General features: G+C 43.6%; 1 protein-coding gene and 1 long non-coding RNA gene across 13 annotated transcripts in view; one reads left to right on the top strand and one right to left on the bottom strand.

Annotated features, from left to right (window-relative positions):
• LOC144693065 (ena/VASP-like protein) overlaps positions 1-22,297 on the top strand; it is a 329,238-nt gene that overhangs the window by 237,361 nt on the left and 69,580 nt on the right. For all 12 annotated transcript variants that reach the window (XM_078562400.1, XM_078562402.1, XM_078562397.1 and 9 more), the window contains one exon: positions 14,859-14,928. In XM_078562400.1, the coding sequence (XP_078418526.1) occupies positions 14,859-14,928 (70 nt within the window). The remainder of the gene's footprint in view (positions 1-14,858; positions 14,929-22,297) is intronic.
• On the bottom strand, positions 14,755-17,379 carry LOC144693066 (uncharacterized). The gene is made up of 2 exons (XR_013579455.1): positions 16,961-17,379; positions 14,755-14,903 (listed from the first exon to the last, which is right to left on the bottom strand). It is a non-coding gene; the product is annotated as an uncharacterized LOC144693066 (long non-coding RNA).

The following is a 22,297-nucleotide window of genomic DNA, read 5'->3' as shown; positions in this document are numbered from 1 at the left end:
TCTTCTCCAGCCAGCAGAAGGTGCCAAGTCTACCAGAGTCGTTAGTCAGCCAGAACAGCACGGTCCTGAGTCCTCAAACACTAAAGGATATTCAGACTCTAATTTTACCTGTGATCTTTCTTTTCTTTTTGCCGAGCAGGTTTGTCCATCATCATTCCAGGTCCTGGAAAGTGCCTAATGGCCAGACCAACCTACCACACACGAGATTACCATGTACCTCCGGTGGCAGTGATACCAGAGACTCATCAATAGTCTGAGAACCTCTACCTCCAACTACAATGATGGTACAGTTGGTAGACACAGCAACCACTGTGCACCACACAGCAACTTCCAGCCAGCGTGCCAAGACCCCAAGGGATGCTGGAACCTGGTAGCAGTTGTGCACCATCAACAACAAAAAGCAGAGGTGAGTATGCTACTCAACCTTCTTCTTGCCACGGGAACACTCTTCCTCAACCTCATTGAGCTTCCAGATGGCCTGAAGGAAGAAGAAAAAACGCCGCCAAGTAGTTGAATACCATTTTCGTCCACCCCACAAGAAATGATCAAGAATAACAACAACTATGCACCACCAAACCAACCAGACCAACCAGGCTTGGTTTGACCTCAATCAATGGAAGAAACAGATTAAATGGTACCCAAACACCAGTCCAATTGCCAAGTCAGCAACAAGAAAACGCAACCATCAGAGCATACAACTCCTCCAACAGAACGAGATGTGGAAGGGTTATAAAGCTCCCAGACTGCCTAAACCTCTAACTTCAAGGAATTAGAAAAGGAGATGGGGCAGTGAGCATTTTGTTAATGTTAATACTGTAATAGCAATAATTTTAGAATAGCATCAAGGTTGTAACAATAAGGTTAATGCACAAGACCTATAACAGTGTAAGACTTGGACGTAAACTAAAGTAACTATATATCCATGGGATAAAGACTTGTGGGGGTTGTAGAAGGGCCTGGTACATAAGGGTTAATGTCAGACTGAGTGCGGTACTGCCCACACAGTGATGTAAGAAGACACATGACCCAGAGCCAGGGTCGGCCTGGAGATGGACACATTTGGGTACAGACTTAGAATGGGGTCAGCTCCATTTCTGTATCTTCTACTGTAAATATGTACATAGTTATGAGTTGTTAATAAAGACTTGCTGTTAACATACTCCAGGCTAGAAGCCTACTTCATGGTGCGTGAAGCAGGATTCTTCAATACCTAGTAGAAAGGAGGGTGACTGTGGTTGTTGGAGGCAAATCATCTCAGTCTCAGGACATTGCTGCACGAGTATTTCTGGGCAGTGTCCTAGGCCCAAGCATTTTCAGCTGCTTCATCAATGACCTTTCCTCCATCATAAGGTCAGAAGTGAGGATGTTTGCTAATGATTGCACTGCGTTCAGTACCATTTGCAACTCCTCAGATGCTGAAGCAATCCATGCCGCATGCAGCAAGACCTGAACAACATTCAGCCTGGGGTTGACATTTGAGTCACAGAAGGGCCATGCCATGGTCATCTCAAACAAGAAAGAATCTAAACATCTACCCTTGATATTCACTGACATTACTGTTATTGAATCTCACACTATCAACATCTTGGGGATTATCATTAACCAAAAACTTAACTCATCAAGCCATGTAAATAGTCTGACTACAAATGTGTACCATTTTGCCTCCAAAATAATGTCTGCAATGTACAAGTGGACTTCTGGTACTAGCCCTGCTGAATGACTTGAGTTTTGAGGCCCAGGGTAGAGGCTGGGAATTCTTGGTAAGTAGCTCACTTCTTACCGCCACCATCTACAAAGCACAAATCAGGAGTGTGATGGAACACTTTCCATTCGCCTGGATAAGCACAGCTCCAACAACACGTAAGAAGCTTAACACTATCCAGGGCAAAGCAGCCTGCTAGATCGGCATCCCATCCATCATGTTAAATACTCACTCCCTACACCACTAGAACCAAGTGGTAGCAGCGTGTACCATTTACAAGAAGCACTACAAGCAACCTGCCAAGATTCTTCAACAACACCTTCCAAACCTGCGACACCACCTAGAAGGACAACAGCAACAGACACATGGGAGCACCATCACCTGAAAATTCCCCCAAATCACACACCATTCAGAAGTTATAACTGTTCCTTCACTGTCGCCGGGTCAAAAACCTGGAACTCCCTTCCTAACAGCACTGTGGGTGTACCTACACTACTATAGGATTGGCTGCGGATGGCAGAGCTTTGGAACAGCTTGAGTTTATGCAGATGAGGGATGTGAAGCCAACAAGGAAGTCATGTCTAGAGGTAAATTAGAAAAGTTGGTGATCTACTACTCTTTTTCTTTGTTGGTCGCATAGTTGTGTACCACGGAACCTCAGGGCCAATATATTGCATTTGAAACCATGGTTCCATGAATTTGCATAAATCCCAAGTTACTGATGCAAACATATTTCGATGTTCAGATCAATTATGAAGCAACCATGCTACGATCAGCCTTTTCCAAGCCTCCAGGCCCAAATTTCAAGCAGGAAGACTGAATGACTTTGGTTTTGAGGCTCGAGTTGCCGGGATTCAAGGATTGCATTTGGTATATGGCACCCATCTTAAGCACCCCTGATTTATATTTCCTTGGTAACAGTTCATAAATGGGTTGTTCTGATTCTAAAACTAGGACATTGCACAGTGTATGAAGCAGAACAGAGAAACTGGGTGCATTCTCCATGAGCAGGCATCACCAGAATAGCACCTTTTTTCAGTTCCCAGGACAGTGAGATTCACTGGCAAGGCTGGCATTTTGTTGTCCATCCTTTGTTGCGAAGGTGGTTGGGAAGCCGACTTCTTGAACTACTGGAGTCCATCTGGAAAAGGTAGTCCCACAATGCTTTTAGGGAGGGAATTCCAGGATTTTGACCCAGTAAAGTTTGATTCTAATCTGGGATCACTGAAAGAGCTTGGGAGGAATTGTCCCAGATTTGCACCAAGTGCGGTAGCAGTCAGGAAAAAGATTGTTTTACCCACCAGCTGCAATGGCGGCTTTTCACACTGTATCATCCCAATCCTGCCTCATTAATCGGGAAACATGCTGTTTTGCTGACGGGCAGCCTCCGATTCTCCCGCCATGTCATCACCTTGCTGCTTTCTCATGCTGGACGCCAGATTTAAAGTGTAGCTGCACACATACGTCTCAGCCCAGGACATGGCCCTGAAAGGCAAGACTGCAGCCCCTGAATTCATCCCTGGGACGCCTTCCAGACTGCCACGATGTCCTCTACCCCCACTCTCGATGCAAGAGGCCCATCAGTGTCACCGCTCCAGCTTGGGAGGCGGTGGCAGAGGTGGTCAGTGCCAATGGTGCACAGAAGAGGTTTTTCATCCAGTGCAGAAAGAAGATGAATGATCTCATCCATGCTGCCAGGGTAAGGCAACCATCTCATCACTCTAAACTCACACTCACAAGGCCATCACACATTCACTGTCATCTCACCCACTGCCAGATCAAGGGACGTCACCGGTCATTCTCTCACGCACAATCTCGCATCTCCATCTGGCCTCAACACCTCTGGAAACTGCCTCCTCGCCTTCTTGAGGCAACTTGCACAGATCAACATGTATCCCTACACACACCCTGGGATACCCCCCTTCCCCAGTGTAGCCCTAGCCCTGCAGCCTCTTTCCTTGCCTGAGACCAGTTATCCCTTTCCCCAAGCAAGCCGTAGCCTTGCAGCTGTTGAAAAGTTACCCCCATCTCATGGCTGGTCTCGTAAGTAGAGACCTGCCCGTGAGCCCCCCTAAAAGTGATGTGGTGCTGCCTACAAAGCCTGGCGCAGATGAGCGTGAGTGCTGCCCGCAGCAAGGTAGGCAAGCAAGCCTCAAAGCCCTGAGTGAAGTGCAGCTTGCCAAGTGCACGTGGCTTACGTACAGTTGTGAAATAAGTCGGCATGCAATCACACCGATGTGCCGGACAATCCAGCGTGGGAGGATGATTCGGGCAAGCAGGTCTTATAATGATATGCAGATGTGTTAAAATGAAGTTCCTGCCGTGTGGCAGCGGGGAACGCGACCTGCCATTGACAGGCGAAGCAGGCGATTGCAAACTCACACTCGCACCCACTATGACACCCAATGCCAATGGGCATGGAAAATTCCACCCTTTGACATTATATTATGTATAATGCATGGAAATTGTTCTTTCACCTGAAAAAGCTTGTGAAACCTGCAGTGACTGTTGAAAAAGCAAACTATTTGTCACTGGAAGGGGATGCAATAATGGATTCTTTGGAATTCACAGAGGAGCTTCAGTCTTTTTGGACAAATATTACAGTTAAGTGGTTTGCCAGATGGGAATGTGATTTTGGAAAAAGTTACGTGGACTGGATTTAAAACATGCTCTAAGGAAATTGAGAGTAGGCAAGGCCCTAGGGAGTGATAGATGTTTAGAATACCATCCCAGGCATCTCTAAATTTGAGTCTATGTGGTTAAATAAAATTTCAAAATTGCTGATGTTAAAATAGTACATTTTATTTTACAAATACATGTTATTCCCTTGGGGAACTATAAAGCAGTGCAAGAAGAGCATTATAGAACAGGACAAGCATTCTCCTCATTTTGGTTTTAATGTCTCCATCTTTAATCAGCTTCTCCTATTAATACTCCTGTTGGTTTTGTTTAGACTAAATTTGGGGAGTAAGGAGGGTTGGGGAGCTTAGGCCCAAGAAAAGAGCGATGGAAAGCTTAAGTTCAGGTTCAGCTGTTAAAAAGGGCAGTCTCAAGAGAAAAGGAATGAGTAACAAATACCAGAAATCTGCATGAAAAAATAAACATAATTGTTGGTGTTTGTGATGTCCAAAATGTAAATGCTACACACAACACTTAATTATGTAGCTGCAGGTAATTGTACAGCATAGGAAGGTGGAGGTGTCAACAGGAATCATCATTATACTATATATCTGTCCACCATTATCTGTATCTTTACTTTCTTATCTAGAAAATGCACGAAAATTAACAGAAAAGTATCTGAATAATCCCAGTATGATTTGAAATCAATTAATCTTAAATTCCCAAATAGTTTCTGCCTTATGTTATCATGCAACTGGATATGATTGTTTAATTCCTTTCAGTGTGAATGATTTTTGGATTATTAAAAGGGGTTGATGGACAAAATGAAACTGTAATTATTTGTTACTTTACATGACTACTATCTCTGAAACTAATCAAACTGTAGATTGTGGAATGAAATACTCTTACTAATTCGATACATCATGGTATAATTGAACAAAAAAATGTTTACTCATTGGAGCCTTCAGGAACCTTGAGAGTGATTGTACAGGAAATTAGCTGCTCCTAGTTAAGTAATTATAAGCTCTGAGGAACATTTTAAAAACAGTATGAGTGCTTATTGAAATATTTAGATAAGAGATATATAGTTTTTAGATTTCTCATTTCTATGCAAATTATTGTGTTCCCAAGTTCCTTTACTCTGTTTATTTTGCTGAAAATTTTGTGATAATTTGTATTTTGCTGAGTTAAAGATTGAAGCGCTGCAGCAATAATGCTGGTTGCTTTACTGGGGCAGAAATGTAGCATTTGTTTAAGGAAATAGCGCTACTGATCATGTCATGATTGTCTAATTTTTGAAACTTGTTTGTTCGCGCAAAACTGCTAAGAAACATACAGGATTCTTGACTTTGTAAAGAGAGACTTAAAGAACAAAAGCAAGGAGGTTAAGATAAACATTTAACAAATACTGGTTAAACCTCAGCTAGAGTAGTTGGCCACAAAATATGACTCCTTAGCACCTGGTTTTTCGGTGCTACGCATGCCATTTTTCCTCCATAATAGCGTCCACGATGCACATGTAGACTTCTGGCACTAGCCATTAACAAGAGGGTGAAAGGTTATCAGGGGTAGGCAGGAATGTGGGGTTGAGGTTACAATTAAATCAGCCTTAATCTTATTAAATGACAGAGCAGGCTGGTGGGGCCGAGTGGCCTACACCCGCTCCTAATTCGTATGTTCGTATGAATGCTATTTTGTGATGACACTAGCAGTATGCAGAGGTGGCAGATCATGACGTCAATCAGCATGTAAGGCTGATTTAACATCAGGACTTTCATTTTTCTTTTTCATTCATGAGATGTGAGCATCGCTGGCAAGGCCAGTATTCATTGCCTATACCTAACTACCCTTGAAAAAGTGGTGGTAAGCCACTTCCTTTAACTGCTGCAGCCCATGTAATGTGCGTGCACGCACAGTGCTGGTCGGGAGAATGTTCAGAATTTTGACCCAGCAGTAGTGAAAGAGTAGTGATAGAGCTCCAAATCAGGATGGTGTGTGATTTTGGAGGGTACCTTTGCAGCTGGTGGTGTTACCATGCATCTGCTACCCTTGTTCTTTTAGGCAGTGGAGATCGCAGGTTTGAAAGATGCTGCCTAAGGAGCCTTGGCGAGTTGTTGCAGTATATCTTGTGAATGGTATACACTGCTGCCACTGTGCACCAATGGTGGAGCGAGTGAATGTTTAAGCTGGTGGATAGCATATCAGTCAAGCTGGCTGCTTTGTCCTGGATGGTGTCAAGCTTCTTGAGCGTTGTTAGAGTATTACGATCCTGTAGAGACCAGTAACTTTTAAAAAGAAATTCTAACTTCCATTTCATACCTGAAAGGATGACAAGACAAGATTTTACATTTTAAAATTTTTATAGTAACAAGCAAACTTGTAGCAACATTGATTAAACACTTATTTGTGTAGGCAACTTAAACTTTAAACACCAAACAGAAGTTTACCCTTTTGTTTTTAATTTAATGGAAAATCCTACTTCACAATTATACATTACACTCTACCTTAGGTAGACATTCAATTCTCCCAGAACTAGTTCAAAGTGATTCTTGGCACCTGAGTATTTACTTCCATTCTTTTCCCTGCCCAACCTGTAAAATTTTAACCTTAGAATGGTGAGGGTTTTTCCTGGAAATTCTTCCTCTAGCCCAGGCTCAGCAAATCTCCCAGCTTTATTTCATATCCTCACGACTTGGCCTTTTCAATCCAAGTGCGAGCTCCCACCCACATTCCTGCACAATGTACCGTAGAGACTTTTGGCCTCTAGCTGTTCTCTCTCCCTAGATCCTGCCAGACTGCCTGTGTCTGTGACTTTACAGGGATATCTTAGAAACTATATCCACCTCTCAAAGCCCATCTCCATAGGAAAATGAATCATATGGGCCTTGAATCCAGGTGGAAATGCTGATTAGCTATCCTTGAGACCCCAGCCCTCTTTCATCTTGAAAGTAAATGCACGGTTTAAAGCATAACTTTACAACTTGACATTCTCAACACTTTCCTGGGACTTTGGAGACTAACAATCTATAACCATTATAAACACATATTCTACTACCATTGTCTCCCAGTCTTCTTTCCAACAAAACAAACAAACAAAACAGCCATGTCACCTAGACTTGTTGGCAGGCAGACCTCAGAACAGGTCACATGACCCTCTTCAGTACATCCTAAACTAAAGACAGTCCCAAAACACAACAATCTTATAAACCTTCTATTTGTAATAGGAGCTTCGTTCATCCAGGCAGTTGGAAAGTATTCCATCACACTCCTGACTTATGCCTTGCAGATGGTGGGCAGGCTTTGGAGAGTCAGAAGATGAGTTACTCAACATAGAATTTATGTGGCTGGTCCAGTTATGTCTCTAGTCATTGATAACTGCCAAAATGTTGGTGGTAGAGGATTTAGCAATGTTGGTGAACATCAAGGGGAGATGATTAGCTTCTCTCTTGTTAGAGATGGTCATTGCCTGGCACTCGTGTTGCTCAACTGTTACTTACCACTTATCAGTCCAAGCCTGAATGTTATCCAGGTCTTGCTGCAATGTGGGCACAGTCTGCTTCAGTATCTGAGGAGTTGTGAATAAAGATGGCTCAGCCTAGGATAAGTAGAACTCCTAAAGTGATGCCCTGGACTGAGATGATTGGTCTCCAAAATCCACAACCATCTTCCTTTGTGCTAAGTATGACTCCAACCAGTGAAGTGTTTTCTCCCTGATTCCCAATGAATTCAGTGTTGCTAGGACCCCTTAAAGCCACATTTTGTCAAATTCTGCCTTAATGCCAAGGGCAGTCATTCTCACCTCAGCCCTGGAATCCAGCTCCTTTGTCCTTGTTTGGACCAAGGCTGTAATGAGGTCTGGAACTGAATGGCCTTGCAGAACCCAAACTGAGCATCAATGAGCAGATTATTGCTGACTAAGTTTTGGAACTGAATACTACAGCTAATGCCCTGCAAAATGTGTTGTAGGCTTCTAGATTTGTTTTGCTGATTTTCATCTAGTTATTAATTACTTACCCAGAGTGTGCAGCACTCGCTTTGGCAGGAACTGCATGTCTGGAGATTTTGTGTTACAGGGCAGCACCTATAACCATTTCTTTTGTGTGTATGACTCTCTGTCTTTTAGTAAATTTAGTTTGATTACCCATTGTGTAGACAGATTAACCTTTCAGATTAACTTGAATTCTTAGCCTAACAATTCTAGATTCTGAAAACATGTTAATGTCTAATCAAATAATGTGATCAACGTGTGATACTTGTGAGCATGTTGGGACATTGACCACTAACATTTCAGCTATTTTACTTTAAAACTAGTACAGTAATTGGGCTGTTAGTAAAAGGACATTGTCAGATAATGTTATTATAACTTAGGGCATAAATTAAGCGGTCAAGAAATATTCCACTTGCAGAAACGAGAGCAATTGGGGCAGCATTAATTCTTTCTTAGGATGCGAATGTTACTGGAAGGCCAGCATTTGTTTCCCATCCCAAATTGTCCTTGAGAAGGTGTTGGTTGGTGAGCCGCCGCCTTGAACTACTGGAGGTTATTAAAGCTTTTTATTTATTGATCTATAGATGACCCATTCAACAAGTGTACCTGTCATTTATGGCAAAAATTGACTCCTTTCACTGTACATATTATTTTTACATTGTCAGCAGCGTAGACATAATGTCTTCAGTTCTCCAGCTAATTAAGCCCATCTGCTGTTTTATAGAGTCACCTCTTTTATTCCAACTGTATTAAACAAACATAGGTAACCTTCTGAACTGCCATTTTCTTCACAGTATCATTACAGTGCAGGAGGAGGCCATTCTGTCCATGAAGTCTGCAATGGCTCTCTGAAAGAGCATTCCACCTACTCCCACTCTCCTGCCTTATCTCCATTTCCCTGCACATTCTCTCTTTTCGGGTAGCAATCCAACTCACTTTTGAGTACTTCGATCGAACCTGCTTCCACCACCCTTTCAAAAAGTTTGTTCGAGACTCCAACCAACCTCTGGGTGAAAAAGTTTTTCCTCACATCGCATTTTGTTTTAGGTATTCTGGCAACCTCTAAAGCCCAGCATTTTAGTTACCTTCACAACAACAATCTTCTCAGTGGCCTACTCCTCCTAATTCATATGTTCGTATATTCGTAAATAAATATTACCTCAAAAATATTAACATGAACCATGAACTAGATACTCATCACACATTCGGTACTCCATCCACCTTCCTTGGCTCCTTCTCCATTTACGTCCTTTGCTAGCAAAAATTTCTCAATCTTAGCTTTGAAATTATTAATTGAGCTAGCATCTACTGCTTTTTGTGGGAAAAGGTTCCACACTTCTATTACCCTTTGCACAAAGTGTTTCTGAATTTCTCTCATGAATGCTCTGGACTGATTTTAAGATTATGTCCCTTTGTCCTGGGTTCCCTTACCAGTGCAAAAGGTTTCTCTCCATGCACCCTTTGAATTATTTTAAAAATTCAATTACATATTCCTACTCCTTGTCTTCTACCACCCAACCAGATCAATAATTTGCTTTCAATTCCATGAGCCTTGGAAGAAGTGCAAAATGTCACAAGCTTTCCAAGGGCTAGATGATGAGAAATGACATTAAAAAGGATTGTATTCCCCAGAATATAGAAGGTTAAGGGATGATTTGATTGAGATTTTTAGGATTTCCACAAACCCTTTCTGAAGTGTGGTGTCCAAAACTATAGATGGAATTCCAATGGTGGTCTAACCAGGACTTTGTACAGCTGTAGAAAAGCCTCCTACCCTTTATATTCTATCTCTCTAGTTTAAAAACGGCTAACATTCCACTAGCCTTTTGATGTTTTTGTACCTCATTACTACAGTTTAATGATCTGTGTACATGACGTCCTAAATCTCTCAGGACCTCTGCTGTTCAAGTTTTTCATCATATAAAAAATACTCAGATCTATCCCTTTTTTGATTCAAAATGGGTGATCTCACATGTTTTGCTCACTCAATCTGTTAGTGTCTCTTTCTGAGTTAATGCTCCTGTCTACACTACTTATTGTATCACCTATTTTGGTGCTGTTAGCAAATTTGGATATTTGGCTCTTAAAGTAGTGAATAGTCAAGTCCCTGCACAGACCCTTGTGGGACAACATTAATCACTTCCAATATGATTGCATACCAATTATCTCTACCCTCTGTCTTCTACCATCTAATCAGGTCAATCGTTTGGCTTCAGTTCCCATGAGCCTTAATCTTAGCTTACAGTATGGAACCTTATCAAATGCCTTCTGAAAGTCCAGAATACAGAGAATAGTGGTTCATGGATTTTTTTTCACACTTGAAGAAGGTCAATAACAGTTTAATTTAAATATAAAGTAACTCTAACAGTCAAAATCTATTAAAGTTAGATGATAAGTTCATAAAGCTGTTAATTTTTTTTTTAAACATAGAATTGGATGCCTTGTAAGTAACAGCATTGACTGCAAAAGCAAGGAGGTAATACTAATGAAAAAACAAGATACTGCTGGAAACCTGAAATAAAAACAGAAAATACTCAGCAGGTCAGGCTGCATCTGCAATGCAGGAATCAGAGTTAACATTTCAAGTCGATGACTTTTCATCTGAATTTGTAATGCTAAACCTGCATAAATTATTAATTAGACTGCAGTTATAATTTTTCGTGAAGCTTTGGTGGGACAACTTTAAGATGTCATGGCTATAGAGGTGGTGATTTGGATGGAGATTTATTTAAATGGTACCAGGTTTGACAGGCTTTGATTGTGAGGAGAAACTAGAGGAAGTAGTGTTATCTTTATTAGAACAAATAAGACAAAGAGATATCATAGATGTTTTCAAACTTTTGGAGGTTTTGATCAGGAAAATGGAGAAAAACTATTTCTTTTATCAGTGAGTCAGCAATAAAAATTTAAAGTGAGGTCAGGAGAATTTTATTTTTGTGCAAAGGGGGTTGCAAGGTCAAGAAAACAGTGGCAGAGAAGAACCCATAAGAGTTTCTCTTCAAGAAGAAAAATTTTAAAGGATATGGGGAAAGGATATGGGATTGTGATTAAATAGAGATAATTTTTCAGGTTTTCCTATTAAAGCAGAGTATTAATTTATCATTATGTTCAATTGGAATAGCCAGTGCCAATATCAAATCCAATTGCTGGGCCTTTATGCTAATATCTTTCCACATAGAATCAGGATCAAAATCTGAAAAGTATAAGAATCTTGTGATGAAGTTAAACTGCTAGGGTTCTACTATCTTTATCCCTGGCAGGGTAAATTTATTCAGTCAAACTTATCAGTCTGAATCCTCAGCTGAGAGAAATTTCAAATCAGCATAAGAACTTAGTCAGCTATGCTACCTATAGATTTGGTCTTAAAATAACACTCCCTTCCTAGGAGTTTTTAGACTAAACAAAGATATCTCAGAATAAAATACACATGGTATATTATAGCAGAAATTAACTCTCTGAAGAGTCAACTTCTTTCAGAACAGAATCCTTCAATGAAGAATTTTAGAAAATTTAGGGTCCTCAGGCATAACAAAGTGAGATTACAACTTTTTATAATGGTTACTTAATATTTTATTATCAGCTTAAATCTTGAATTACACTATAATAATGGTTGCAATATTACAGAGCGTAAAGTAACTCAGGTAGACTAATCTTCCTAAAAGTAAACATGTAGAAAATACAAATCCTGTTAAAATAAAAGTAGGAAATTCAAACAAATAAACTAGTTTATACTTACTATCAAAAGAATAAAGCGTAGTTTTCTGCCATCTTGCCTCAGTTATGAGGAAACCTATCTAAGGTCTCGACTCATTGATGGTCGCACCAGTCTGACCCTGATGTTTACCTAACTGTCTATTTTAAAGAAAATCTGTTGCTTTTTGAATAAATGACTATTGTATGTTATATTTCTGAGGCTCTTTTGTTTAAGAGAATTCTTGATGGGTCTAAAAAAGCACGTGCAGCTCTTCATAAACAGTTTCAAGCTCTGTCTAGAAAGTCTGGGGAAGGCTTTTCTCAAGGCCGTTGTGTTTGTGTATGTGTGTGAAATTAATGTGTGTGTGTGATTTTGCCTCTGCTTTTTGCAAAGGATTTTTAGCTGAATTAAGTATTTAACCCTTTCATTAACTGGGTCAGCTCCATAATAAAACTGGATAGTATTTGAAAATGTTGGCCATTGTTCTGATGTTTTAAAGCATTTTAATCATTTTACCTTTTCAGATATTAAAATACATTTTCAGCTTTCAGAATCTGCCATTTTTGTTGAATGTTAAAATCCACAGGCTTCTTAATTAGAATAAAAGCATCAGTTGGAAATCACTGACCTATAACTGAATAATATAGGGCTGGTTATAGAATGGGGCAATGGTTGTTTCATTATACTCCCATGCATGGGACATAGGGTGGAATCTACCCCAGAGTGAACAACTTCTCCCTTTGCCAGCTAGCTGTCAGCAACTTACATAAACTGAATTTGGACAGACTCAATGCAACTCCAACTAGATATGAATCTCCAGCATTTAAGTCGCACAATCCAGCAGAAATTGGCAATCTCATTCAGAGACTGCAAGGAGTGTGGGAAATCTTATAATTCAAATTAATGTAATAGTGTACTTCTAAGGTTTGTGTGAAGGTTGGTTCAGAGCGGGGGTAGCACTACTCTATTTTTGACCCATGCGACACCTGACCTGACTGTGCTTCATGCTGAGATCGGGTGACAAAAATGGGAAAGTGTCCCATTCCCCAGCACTAACAATGAATACATAAATTCTCCATATAGTCTGTTATGTTTTATAATCCATGTGAATGCTATTTTTTTAAACTGAGACTCATTGTGGATATCTAACTCACAATGAGTAGTTAGAGGGATTGTCTTTCCTGCACACTACATCTCAGAAAGGCTAATAGAAATAGGCATTGAAATGCACTAAATCCTCCTTCAGACCAGCCAAGATCTGTAATTGGTTAAATCGAGGGGTTTGTTCTGATGGACCAATGTCAGTTCCAAGTAATGCCTCTTTTTATGGGATTATACTGTTGTACAATCTTAGAAATGGATCAAATCTAAGAGTTTATCTTAATTCATAGGCCTGGATTTTAAGCACCATCACCCAATGAGAATGGTGCATACTGGGGTGGGGGGGGCACTGAGATTAAAATTTTAAAAATATATCTCACGGCTCTTACCAGCTGTGTTCCCAGCCGCCATAATTTCTATACTGGTGAATCATGCAGTTGACGAAGCTTCCAAGAAAGGAAGGCAGAGGCTTACTTACCATCTGAAAACCACAGCCTGATAGCATCACTGGCGTCACGACCTAATTTTAACTGATATCAGAGGAATTCACCACTGTCTCAGCCCAGCAACAGAACCAGTGGGTAGAATTTAATGTCCCTAGCAATGAATTTAGAGGGGAGTGGGGGGGCACATTTAATCAGGTAGGAGGTTGCAGCGTGGGACTTGTGAATGGCCTTTCCACAAGGACACTTACTGAGGCCCGGAAGTAGTCATTTAATGCCCACTTAAGGGCTTCATCCTGCCACTGCTGGTATTCAATCAGCAAAGCAAACGCTGTTATGTTTGCTTGCGGATTTCCAGGAGAGATTTCTCATTCAAAGGCACTCAAGAGCCTGATCGAGGGATTTGGCATCGGGAAGCAGGGTGCTGGCTGAAAGCCACCCCCTCTGCCCTTGCCTCTGCCCTTTCCCCTGTCTCTCCCATGACTACCAGCCCATGAACCCCATCCCACCCTCACTTGCCTTTGGCCTGGGGTCCCTCATTGATCCTGGTCCTCTGGTGAGTGCGTTACCAGCAGCTGCCACTGCTCCTGGTTCTGCTGATGGCAATAGAGAGCTGTCAGCCTCTAATTGGTCAGCAGTTCTCGGGGCAGGATTTCGGATCCACGGTCCTTAATCCAAAGAAAGGCCCAACCCTGGCCATTTAAATGCCTGATGGGCAATTAATTCCAGCAGGCTTTCACCAACAGAGGCAACCCTCTTCACAACCATTAATTTTGCACACTATGTGAAGAGCTGAGTGGTCAGAAGAGGCCATGGTAAGTTCAGAAAATATTATGGTCCAGAAGTTGCACGAGTTTTCTCTCCAGGTCCTGCGTGGAGTCCTAGAGGCTCCTCAGCCCTAGCCTTTCCCTAGTCTCGTTGTACTCCCCCAGTCACCCAGGAATCCCTCCTCTCATTGGAGACCATTCCCACAAGTCTCCAGCAGTAGCCTCATGATAGCAAATTCCCACTCTCATCCATCATGCAGATAGTGGATCTAGTCAGTTGTCAGAAGCTTTTATTTACACAAGGCCTTGTCATTAAGGTCAGCAGGGCCTCCACGTCTCAGGACACTCAGGGTGCGCTACCCATTTGGTGCTTGTGTTCATCAACTCTGCCCCCATTTAAAATTTAGCATTGCTATTTTGAAAATTGACTGTGAAAAGAATTGCAAACTTGTTTTATGTTTTATTTGATGTTACAATGCTCTATAGTTTTACAGTCAACTGTAGATCTGAAGATAGAGATTAACATCTTGATCTGATCTTCTAGGTCCAACTGTGCAACGCCAAGCTCAAGTTCAGAATGGGCCTCCCCCTGAAGATCAGGAAGCACAGAGAAGGTAAAAAACATTTTAGACATTTTCTGAAATATCACTCTTTACATGATATGCCTGTTTTTCACTAAACAGCAGCCCTTAACTAACATTGTGCCCATTTGGAAAATAATTCAAGTTTCTGCAAAAGATATATACTGGGAATGGTACCATGGTGATAATGCTGCAGGATTAGTAATCCAGAGACCTGGACTAATGTTCTGGAGACATGGGTTCAAATCCCACCATGGTAGCTGAGAGTATGTAAATTCAATTAATTAAATAAATCTGGAATAAAAAACTAGTCTCAGTAATGATAGCCATAAAACTACTGGATTAGCATAAAAACTCATCTAGTTCATAATGCCCTTTAAGAAAGGAAATCTGCCAATCTTTACCCGGTCTGGCACGTTTGTACCTCCAGACCCACAGCAATGTGGATTCTTATCTGCCCTCTGAAATGGCCAAACAAGCAATTCTAGGAATTTTGTGTGTAACTTATCTACTGACTCCCCAAAGTCTCTCCACACTTTACAAGGCATATGTCAGGAGTATGATGGAACACTGCACAATTGCCTGGATGAGTACTGTTCCAACAACACTTAGGAAGTTTGACACCTTCCAGGACAAAGCAGCCCACTTGATTGGCATCCCATCCACTACCTTCATCATTCACTCCCTCCACCACCAACACAGAGCGGCAGCAATGCATACCATATACAAGGTGTACTGTAGAAACTTCCTCGACAGCACCTTCCAAACCAGTGACCTCTATCACCTAGAAGGACAGGTACATGGGAATACCACAACCTGCAAGTTCCCCTCCCAAGCCACACACCATCCTGATTTAGAACTATATTGCCCTTCCTGCACCATCACTGCATCAGAATCCAGGAATGAACTCCCTTACACCACTGTTGGTGCATTACAGTGGTTCAAGAAGGTGGGTCACCACCACCTTCTCAAGGGCAATTAATTATGGGCAATAGCTGCAGGCCTAGCCAGCTATACCCACATTCTATGATCAAATTTTTTTAAAAACTTAAGCAAGCAGTGCATCATTCCTATTATCAATAGGGAAACTTAAACCTGCTGCAAATGGAGAGTGTGAATTTATAAATATGAATTCTACAAATAAAGCAATTTATAAAATATCTTAAATGTATGCAGCTCCCTCTTCTTAAAAAATGTTATTTCTGGAAAAAGGCTTTCTGACTTCCATTTGTTGTGGGCACTACCTTGACTCTCGAATCTAAAATGATCATCTTAGGCTTTTCATTTTTGCAATGGGCTCACCCCTGAAACTTCAGCAGTAAAATACAACTCTTCATGTGATTTTCAAAATGTTTAATGATCAGGACCAACTCCACTACGTTTGAAGGCTGAGAATAAATTGTGGAGTTTTGCACTTTGCTTCAGTTCCCAGTTTTCCACTGTTGTGCTAATCATCATTTCCATGTGCAGCACCGGTTGTTGGGTCTCATAGGCTTGTATCCCAATTCAGAAACCTGTTGAACATAGCAGCATGATTGAGAAGCCAGCCACCTGAGATTGTATTACATATTTTACAGACAAGTTTAAACGTTAATGCCATTACAGGAACTTATCATGGAGCTGGATTTTTAATAAGGTTGGGGGTTTGGATCGGAGGCAGACAGGTGAGGATTCTGGGTCAGCCGGCCCCCAAGTTGGTTCCCCAACAAGATCTGACCCCGAGCTATTTCAAACGAGGGCGGTGCAGGGTCGGATCAGCTGCCTACCGGCAAGCAGCAGGTAGCCAGTTGAGGCTAATTGAGTTAATTAGGAGCCTATTAAAGTCCCGTTCTACACTAGCTGGGATTCCTAGTCAGCAGTGCGGGCAGTCCACATGGCCAACATGGTGGCCTCCGGGAAGGATGGGGTAGGGTGAGGGGGAGGAGGTGATGGGTTAAGAGTAGGATCCCTCCTCTGGATTATAATGGCCATCAGATCACAGCTGCAGCTGCTTGTCATCTCCTGGAGGGCCCTTCCAGGATCATGACAAGGCAGCTGTGCATTTTTTTAAAAAAAATTAACTCACTTTTACTTGTACCTTGGTGTCTCCACGTTCAGATCGACAGCTCCCTCCTCCAGGCTGGGAGGACACCTACCGAAACTGACTGGACTGCGCGCCCAGTCCCTGGCCTTTAATTGGCCGGACCATTGAAAATTGCAGTGACCGTGCCTGAAGCGTGCTGGACAGGCTGGGACCTGGATCTAGCCCCGATGTCTGATTCCCAACCCCTGATTACAAATCCAGCCCATGGAGTATTCCTTTAAGTCAGTACTTTCTCAAAAATAAACTGGCTTTGATACTATATGTCAACAGTCATTTGTTAGTATGGATAGGGTAAGAACAGCATCTGCTGAGATTGCAACTATGCAATTAAAATTATCAAACTGAGCCCATGATTACTAATGGCAAAAAAAAAACTGTGCTAGGTTATGTTCTTCCCTGAACTCCTGCTGGTAAAAAGGCCTGCTGTTTGACATTCAATGAGAGATTAGGCAGCTGATGACACACTGTGTCACCATTACTAATGACATCTTCAAAACAGCTGATAGTTTATGTGAACCAAATGGTGAATTCCTATGACTGCGATGCAAGCTGCATTTTTAGTACAGGCTGGTAGTAAGACTTCTATTATTAGACCAAATACCAACCTTATCTAGCACATAAAAAGTATTTATAGAAGTTTTAGCCCTTCCTTTCCTTCACTACCCTAACAGAGGGAGGGAAGAGAGCAACAAGATGCAATCCAAAGTTGAGGAAAAAATTTTTGTAAGTGCAGCCAATGTTTTGAATTTCAGCAAAACAAATGTTGCATAAAACAAATAATGCATATTTCAACCTCAAATTTGGTGTAACTGAAATATGGTATACTGGAGGAAGCCTAGAAAGATTTTCACTTTTGGATGAAAAGTGTAATTTGTGAAGAATGAGATATTTTTCTCTCTAGGATATTTGATTAGAATGTCCTGCTGCCTTTTTTGTTTATGGCAAATAAAATGTGTTGCTGACAAGCATTTGTTTAACAATAATATCTAACCCCTTATGGTGTTAGCCACACAGAGCCAACAATACAGAGTGAGGGAGAAGGGTGAAATGTAATGCAGTTCCTTTTGTTTTGCTTAATTTATATTAACGCATTTTAGAAAATACTTTATCCATTACCCATTATGTGACATAATTTCACAGAAGGGAAAATCTTGCTCTGCTGCAATCAAACCACAACGCTAAGGTGTACAGAAAGGAAGTCACTCAACTTTTAGCTAGTGCACATGGAATACTAGGCAGGGGGAGGGACCTGTGGGAGAAGAGGCGCAGGCACAAGGGGCGCAGAGCCAACAGGTAGTCCAAGGCGGAAGGGGCCACAGAAGATGCCACTGTGCTGCTGCCAGGGTTTACAAGCGGCGATGCAGCTACCTCAATATGCCTGAGGTGCAATGCCGAAGGAGGCTCTGCCTCTCAAGGGAGAGCGTGACCTCCATTTGACAAATGATTGGGCCTGAGATCAGCTCCCACTCTGTGGGTGAGCACCCCATGCCAGTGGCTCTGAAGGTCACAGTGGCCCTCAACTTCTGTGCCTCCGTCTCTTTCCAGGGATCAGTGGGGGATCTGTGTGGATTATCCCAATCAGCTGTCCACAGCATCAAGCTGGTGACAGAAGCTCTGTTCAGGCGGGTACTGACCGTTATTCTTTACCATGTGGACGAGGCCAGCCAGGCAGAGCAAGCCAGAGGCTATGCAGCGATTGCTGGGTTCCCCCGCATCTAGGGAGCAATTGACTGCACACATGTGGCCATCAAGTCACCAGTGGGCCAGCCGGATGCCTTCGTGAACAGGAAGGGATTCCACTCCTTGAACGTGCAGATCGTGTGTGACCACAGGATGCATATTCTGCAAAGTACCCTGGCAGCTCCCATGATGTGTACGTCCTGAGACACTCCCAGGTACCGAGGCTCTTCAGTGCTCCAGCCCGACTGGATGGATGGCTGCTGGGTGACCAGGGCTATCCGTTGAAGAGTGGTTCATGACACCTCTCTGCCACCCAAGAACAGAGGCAGAGAAGCGTTACAATACGAGTCATGCCTCCACAAGGGTAGTGGTAGAGAGGACCATAGGTCTTCAAGAGATGTGCTTCCAATGCCTGGGCCATTCAGGGGGAGCACTACAATACGAGTGTCACTGATCTTGGTTGCATGCTGCACTCTCTGCTATCTGACTTTGGCAAGGGGGGACCCACTGGAGGAAAAGGATCTTGATGCAACTCCACATGCCACAGATGAGTCCAGTAGTGAGTCTGAAGAGGAGCACGATGAGGAGAACACTGAGGGTGTGGAGTTATATCTCAGTGCAAGGAAGCAGGGACGCTTTGACCCAATGCTCCTTCAGCCCGGCTACCAAAGATCAGCTTCAATCACAGGCCTGGGCTACCGTCTCCATCCCGGATCTCTGAAAAGACCCTTTAATTTGAACCCAAAGAGCACTCAGTGCCTGTGCACCTACGCCCAGCATTACATACAGGCATTCCCCGCACCAATGAAATAAGAAGTTGAAGCATACTCAGGCCATGATGGCAAAAACACAATTTATGTCATTCTGACAGTTCAATAATCTTAACAGAAATGTTTCTGGTATTTAACATCAGACCAATATACATAAAGTAAACAAAAATGAACATAAAATCACCCATGACCTGTCCCTCTTGTGCTCATGTTGCCTTTAACTTACATTTGCGAGTACTAGGTGCTCCCTCCTCGCTGGCACCGGCATTAGAGGCAGCCTGCTGACTCTGCTGTCTTATTGGCCTTGATAACCTTGGCAGCCGTCCTCTGGCCAGTGGAGCCTGTGCTGGCCCTGTCTGGGAAGGAGCGGCCAGTGCCACGGCTAGCATCTCCCCAGTCACTGCAGCCTCATCAGACGCCACGGTCACTGGCAGAAGGGCAGAGGAGCTGCTGCCATCATCCAGAGCACCCTGTGAGAAGCCCGCAGAGATAACAGGCAGCTCATGCGCCAATGTGAGGCCACTCTGGACCTCCCTGCACACCATTAATGGGCAGGCACCTAGCTGGGATACTGGGTGCCTCAACCATCTCCCACACTGACACTGACCACCTGAGGTCAGTGCCTGTGTGAGGGTTTGCAGGTCCGAGCGCAACCCCAGAAACCCCTCATTCTGTCCCAAGAGCAGCCTCTCCATGAGAGTCGCCGCTCTCTCAATGGAGGAGGCAATGACCTCGGCCATGACAGTCACGGCAGTGCTCACGCTTCGGCTTCACAGAGAGCATGGCACGCATGCTCTTATGGATCTCCACCAGATCCTCCCGCACATCTCACTGGACATCCTGCATCTGCTGCCTAATGGACGACTCTAGAGGCTCATCAGCCTTCAACTGAGCATCGTCCTGGTCCCCAGAGCCTCCTCTGACTGTCGGCTTCCTGGGCATTCTCTGCCTCCGCCTGCACCACAAGCAATTGTGAAGTTCCCTCCCCAATGTGCACCGAGATACTAGCCTCCACTCTAATGCCCACCGAGGTGTTGGTATCTGCGCTGGTGCCTACTTCAAAGAGCGGGTTTGACATAGGTGTAAATGACGCCCGGTGGTCTTCCGGTGTTAGGGATGGCCCTTCAGGATCTGGAGATCGAATGCCTGCTGGCAAACCTAAAATGGAGAAGAAGGAGATGTCATTAATTAAAGTCATCACACTGTCACTGTGCATGCCAGGCACCCTGGTGAGACAATGGAGATCTGCATCATGGTGCCCTCTTCTTCCAATGACCAGCAGGGACTCTAGGTTCGAGGTTCACATCAATGAAGAGACTATGCTAGAATGGTTGCACAAGCCGAAATTCTCACTCCTGTGCACTGCACTCTTACCTTCATCTCGCAGCCCGCTTCTCCACTCCCAGTTGCGCATGGGCCATGCCAGCTTTCGAGCTCTAGGGCATCTTGCTCATACCTCGAGAGGATTAGGAGGTAGCGGGGCCTCCGCTGGTCCACGACCTTTCTATGTTGTTGTGGACCATTTTCTCCTGAAACAACAGAGGAGCATTTATTAGTCCACTCTGTACATGCAACGCCATTGCAGCCTGGCCAGCCCCAGCTGAGGAGCACCTAGCCGGGCACATCCAAGACATGGCCCTCATGTCGCTAGACACTCGGTCCAAGCAGCCGGTGCTCACCCCCCTTGCCCAGCTCCAGCGTGATTGACAGTTGGCTCTCAGACTCTAGCTCCCCTGAGGTCCACAGGGGAATGGCCAGGCCTTAACATATCTGCACACTGACCCATGCCAACATGGTACTCAATCTTCCTGAGCACATTAGGTCATTGAAGCGCTTCCAGCATTGCACCCAGGAGCGCCGCACCATGTCACAGCTGCTGACCAGCACTGCCACCTCCTCCCCTTCCCTCTTGGTGAGGTGCAGTGGCCTCCTCCTCCCATACCTAGGGACAGGGGTGCCCTCCTGGCAGCCAGCTCCTCTAAGAGGATGGCAAGGCACTCATCAGAGGAGCGGGGGTCCGAGTGCCCATCCGACCTGCCCTCCTGCCTGCCGTGTCCAGGTGCACTCAGGTCCATAGTGTCGACTCGGGGAACATCTTCCATAGCAGTCTTCAGGGGCTGCCTGGGCCGCTTTTAAACCGGCCGCCGGTTCCAATGGCGACATGCCCCTGCTTGGCCCTTCTTGGCCAGTGTGGAGCCACATTTCACGCTGGGCAGGCCTAATTGACCCGCCAGCATGAAATCGCAGTCAGGGCCCGATCACGGGCACGGTCCGCTTTGCGGCTGCTCCCGGGCCCGCCTGCCCGACGAAGGGAAAATCCTGCCCATGGAGTCCGGCCAGCTTTTCAAAGAGTCGTGGTTCACGGCATCTCAGAGGTGTTGTGAACCATAGTCTGAATGAGGGAACCTTTGGAAAGGTAAGTTCCTCCTGCACCCCCCATGCCCAGGTATTTCCCCATATACCCCTATAGCTCCTCACACCAAAGTATGCCCCCCACCCACTCCCTATGACCCTTCAAGCCCCCATGCCAAGGTATGGCACTTCTATGCCTATTCACCCATGATAAACTGTTTAGAAACAATGAATGCTATAGTGACAGTAGGATGTGTTTAAAAAAAAAGGTTTAAAAACAGTCATTCATTAATAACTTAGCAATTTATTTTTAAAAAACTCCTTTTTACTACAACTCAAGAAAAGTATCAATCATCCAGACTCTTTAAAGTATCAATAGCTGAAACTGCAAGCACTTGAAACCTCTATCCTCCATAAATAAACATTGTGAAATTGACAGCATAGACCAGAGAGACAGAGCTGTCAATCAATCAGTGTTTTCCCTGGGGTTCTGGTGTTTCGACAGGCTGATACAAGA

The sequence above is a fragment of the Cetorhinus maximus genome, chromosome 18 (genome assembly GCF_964194155.1).
Source record: "Cetorhinus maximus chromosome 18, sCetMax3.hap1.1, whole genome shotgun sequence".
Taxonomy (NCBI): Eukaryota; Metazoa; Chordata; class Chondrichthyes; order Lamniformes; family Cetorhinidae; genus Cetorhinus; species Cetorhinus maximus.
This window is presented reverse-complemented; position numbering and strand designations above follow the sequence as displayed.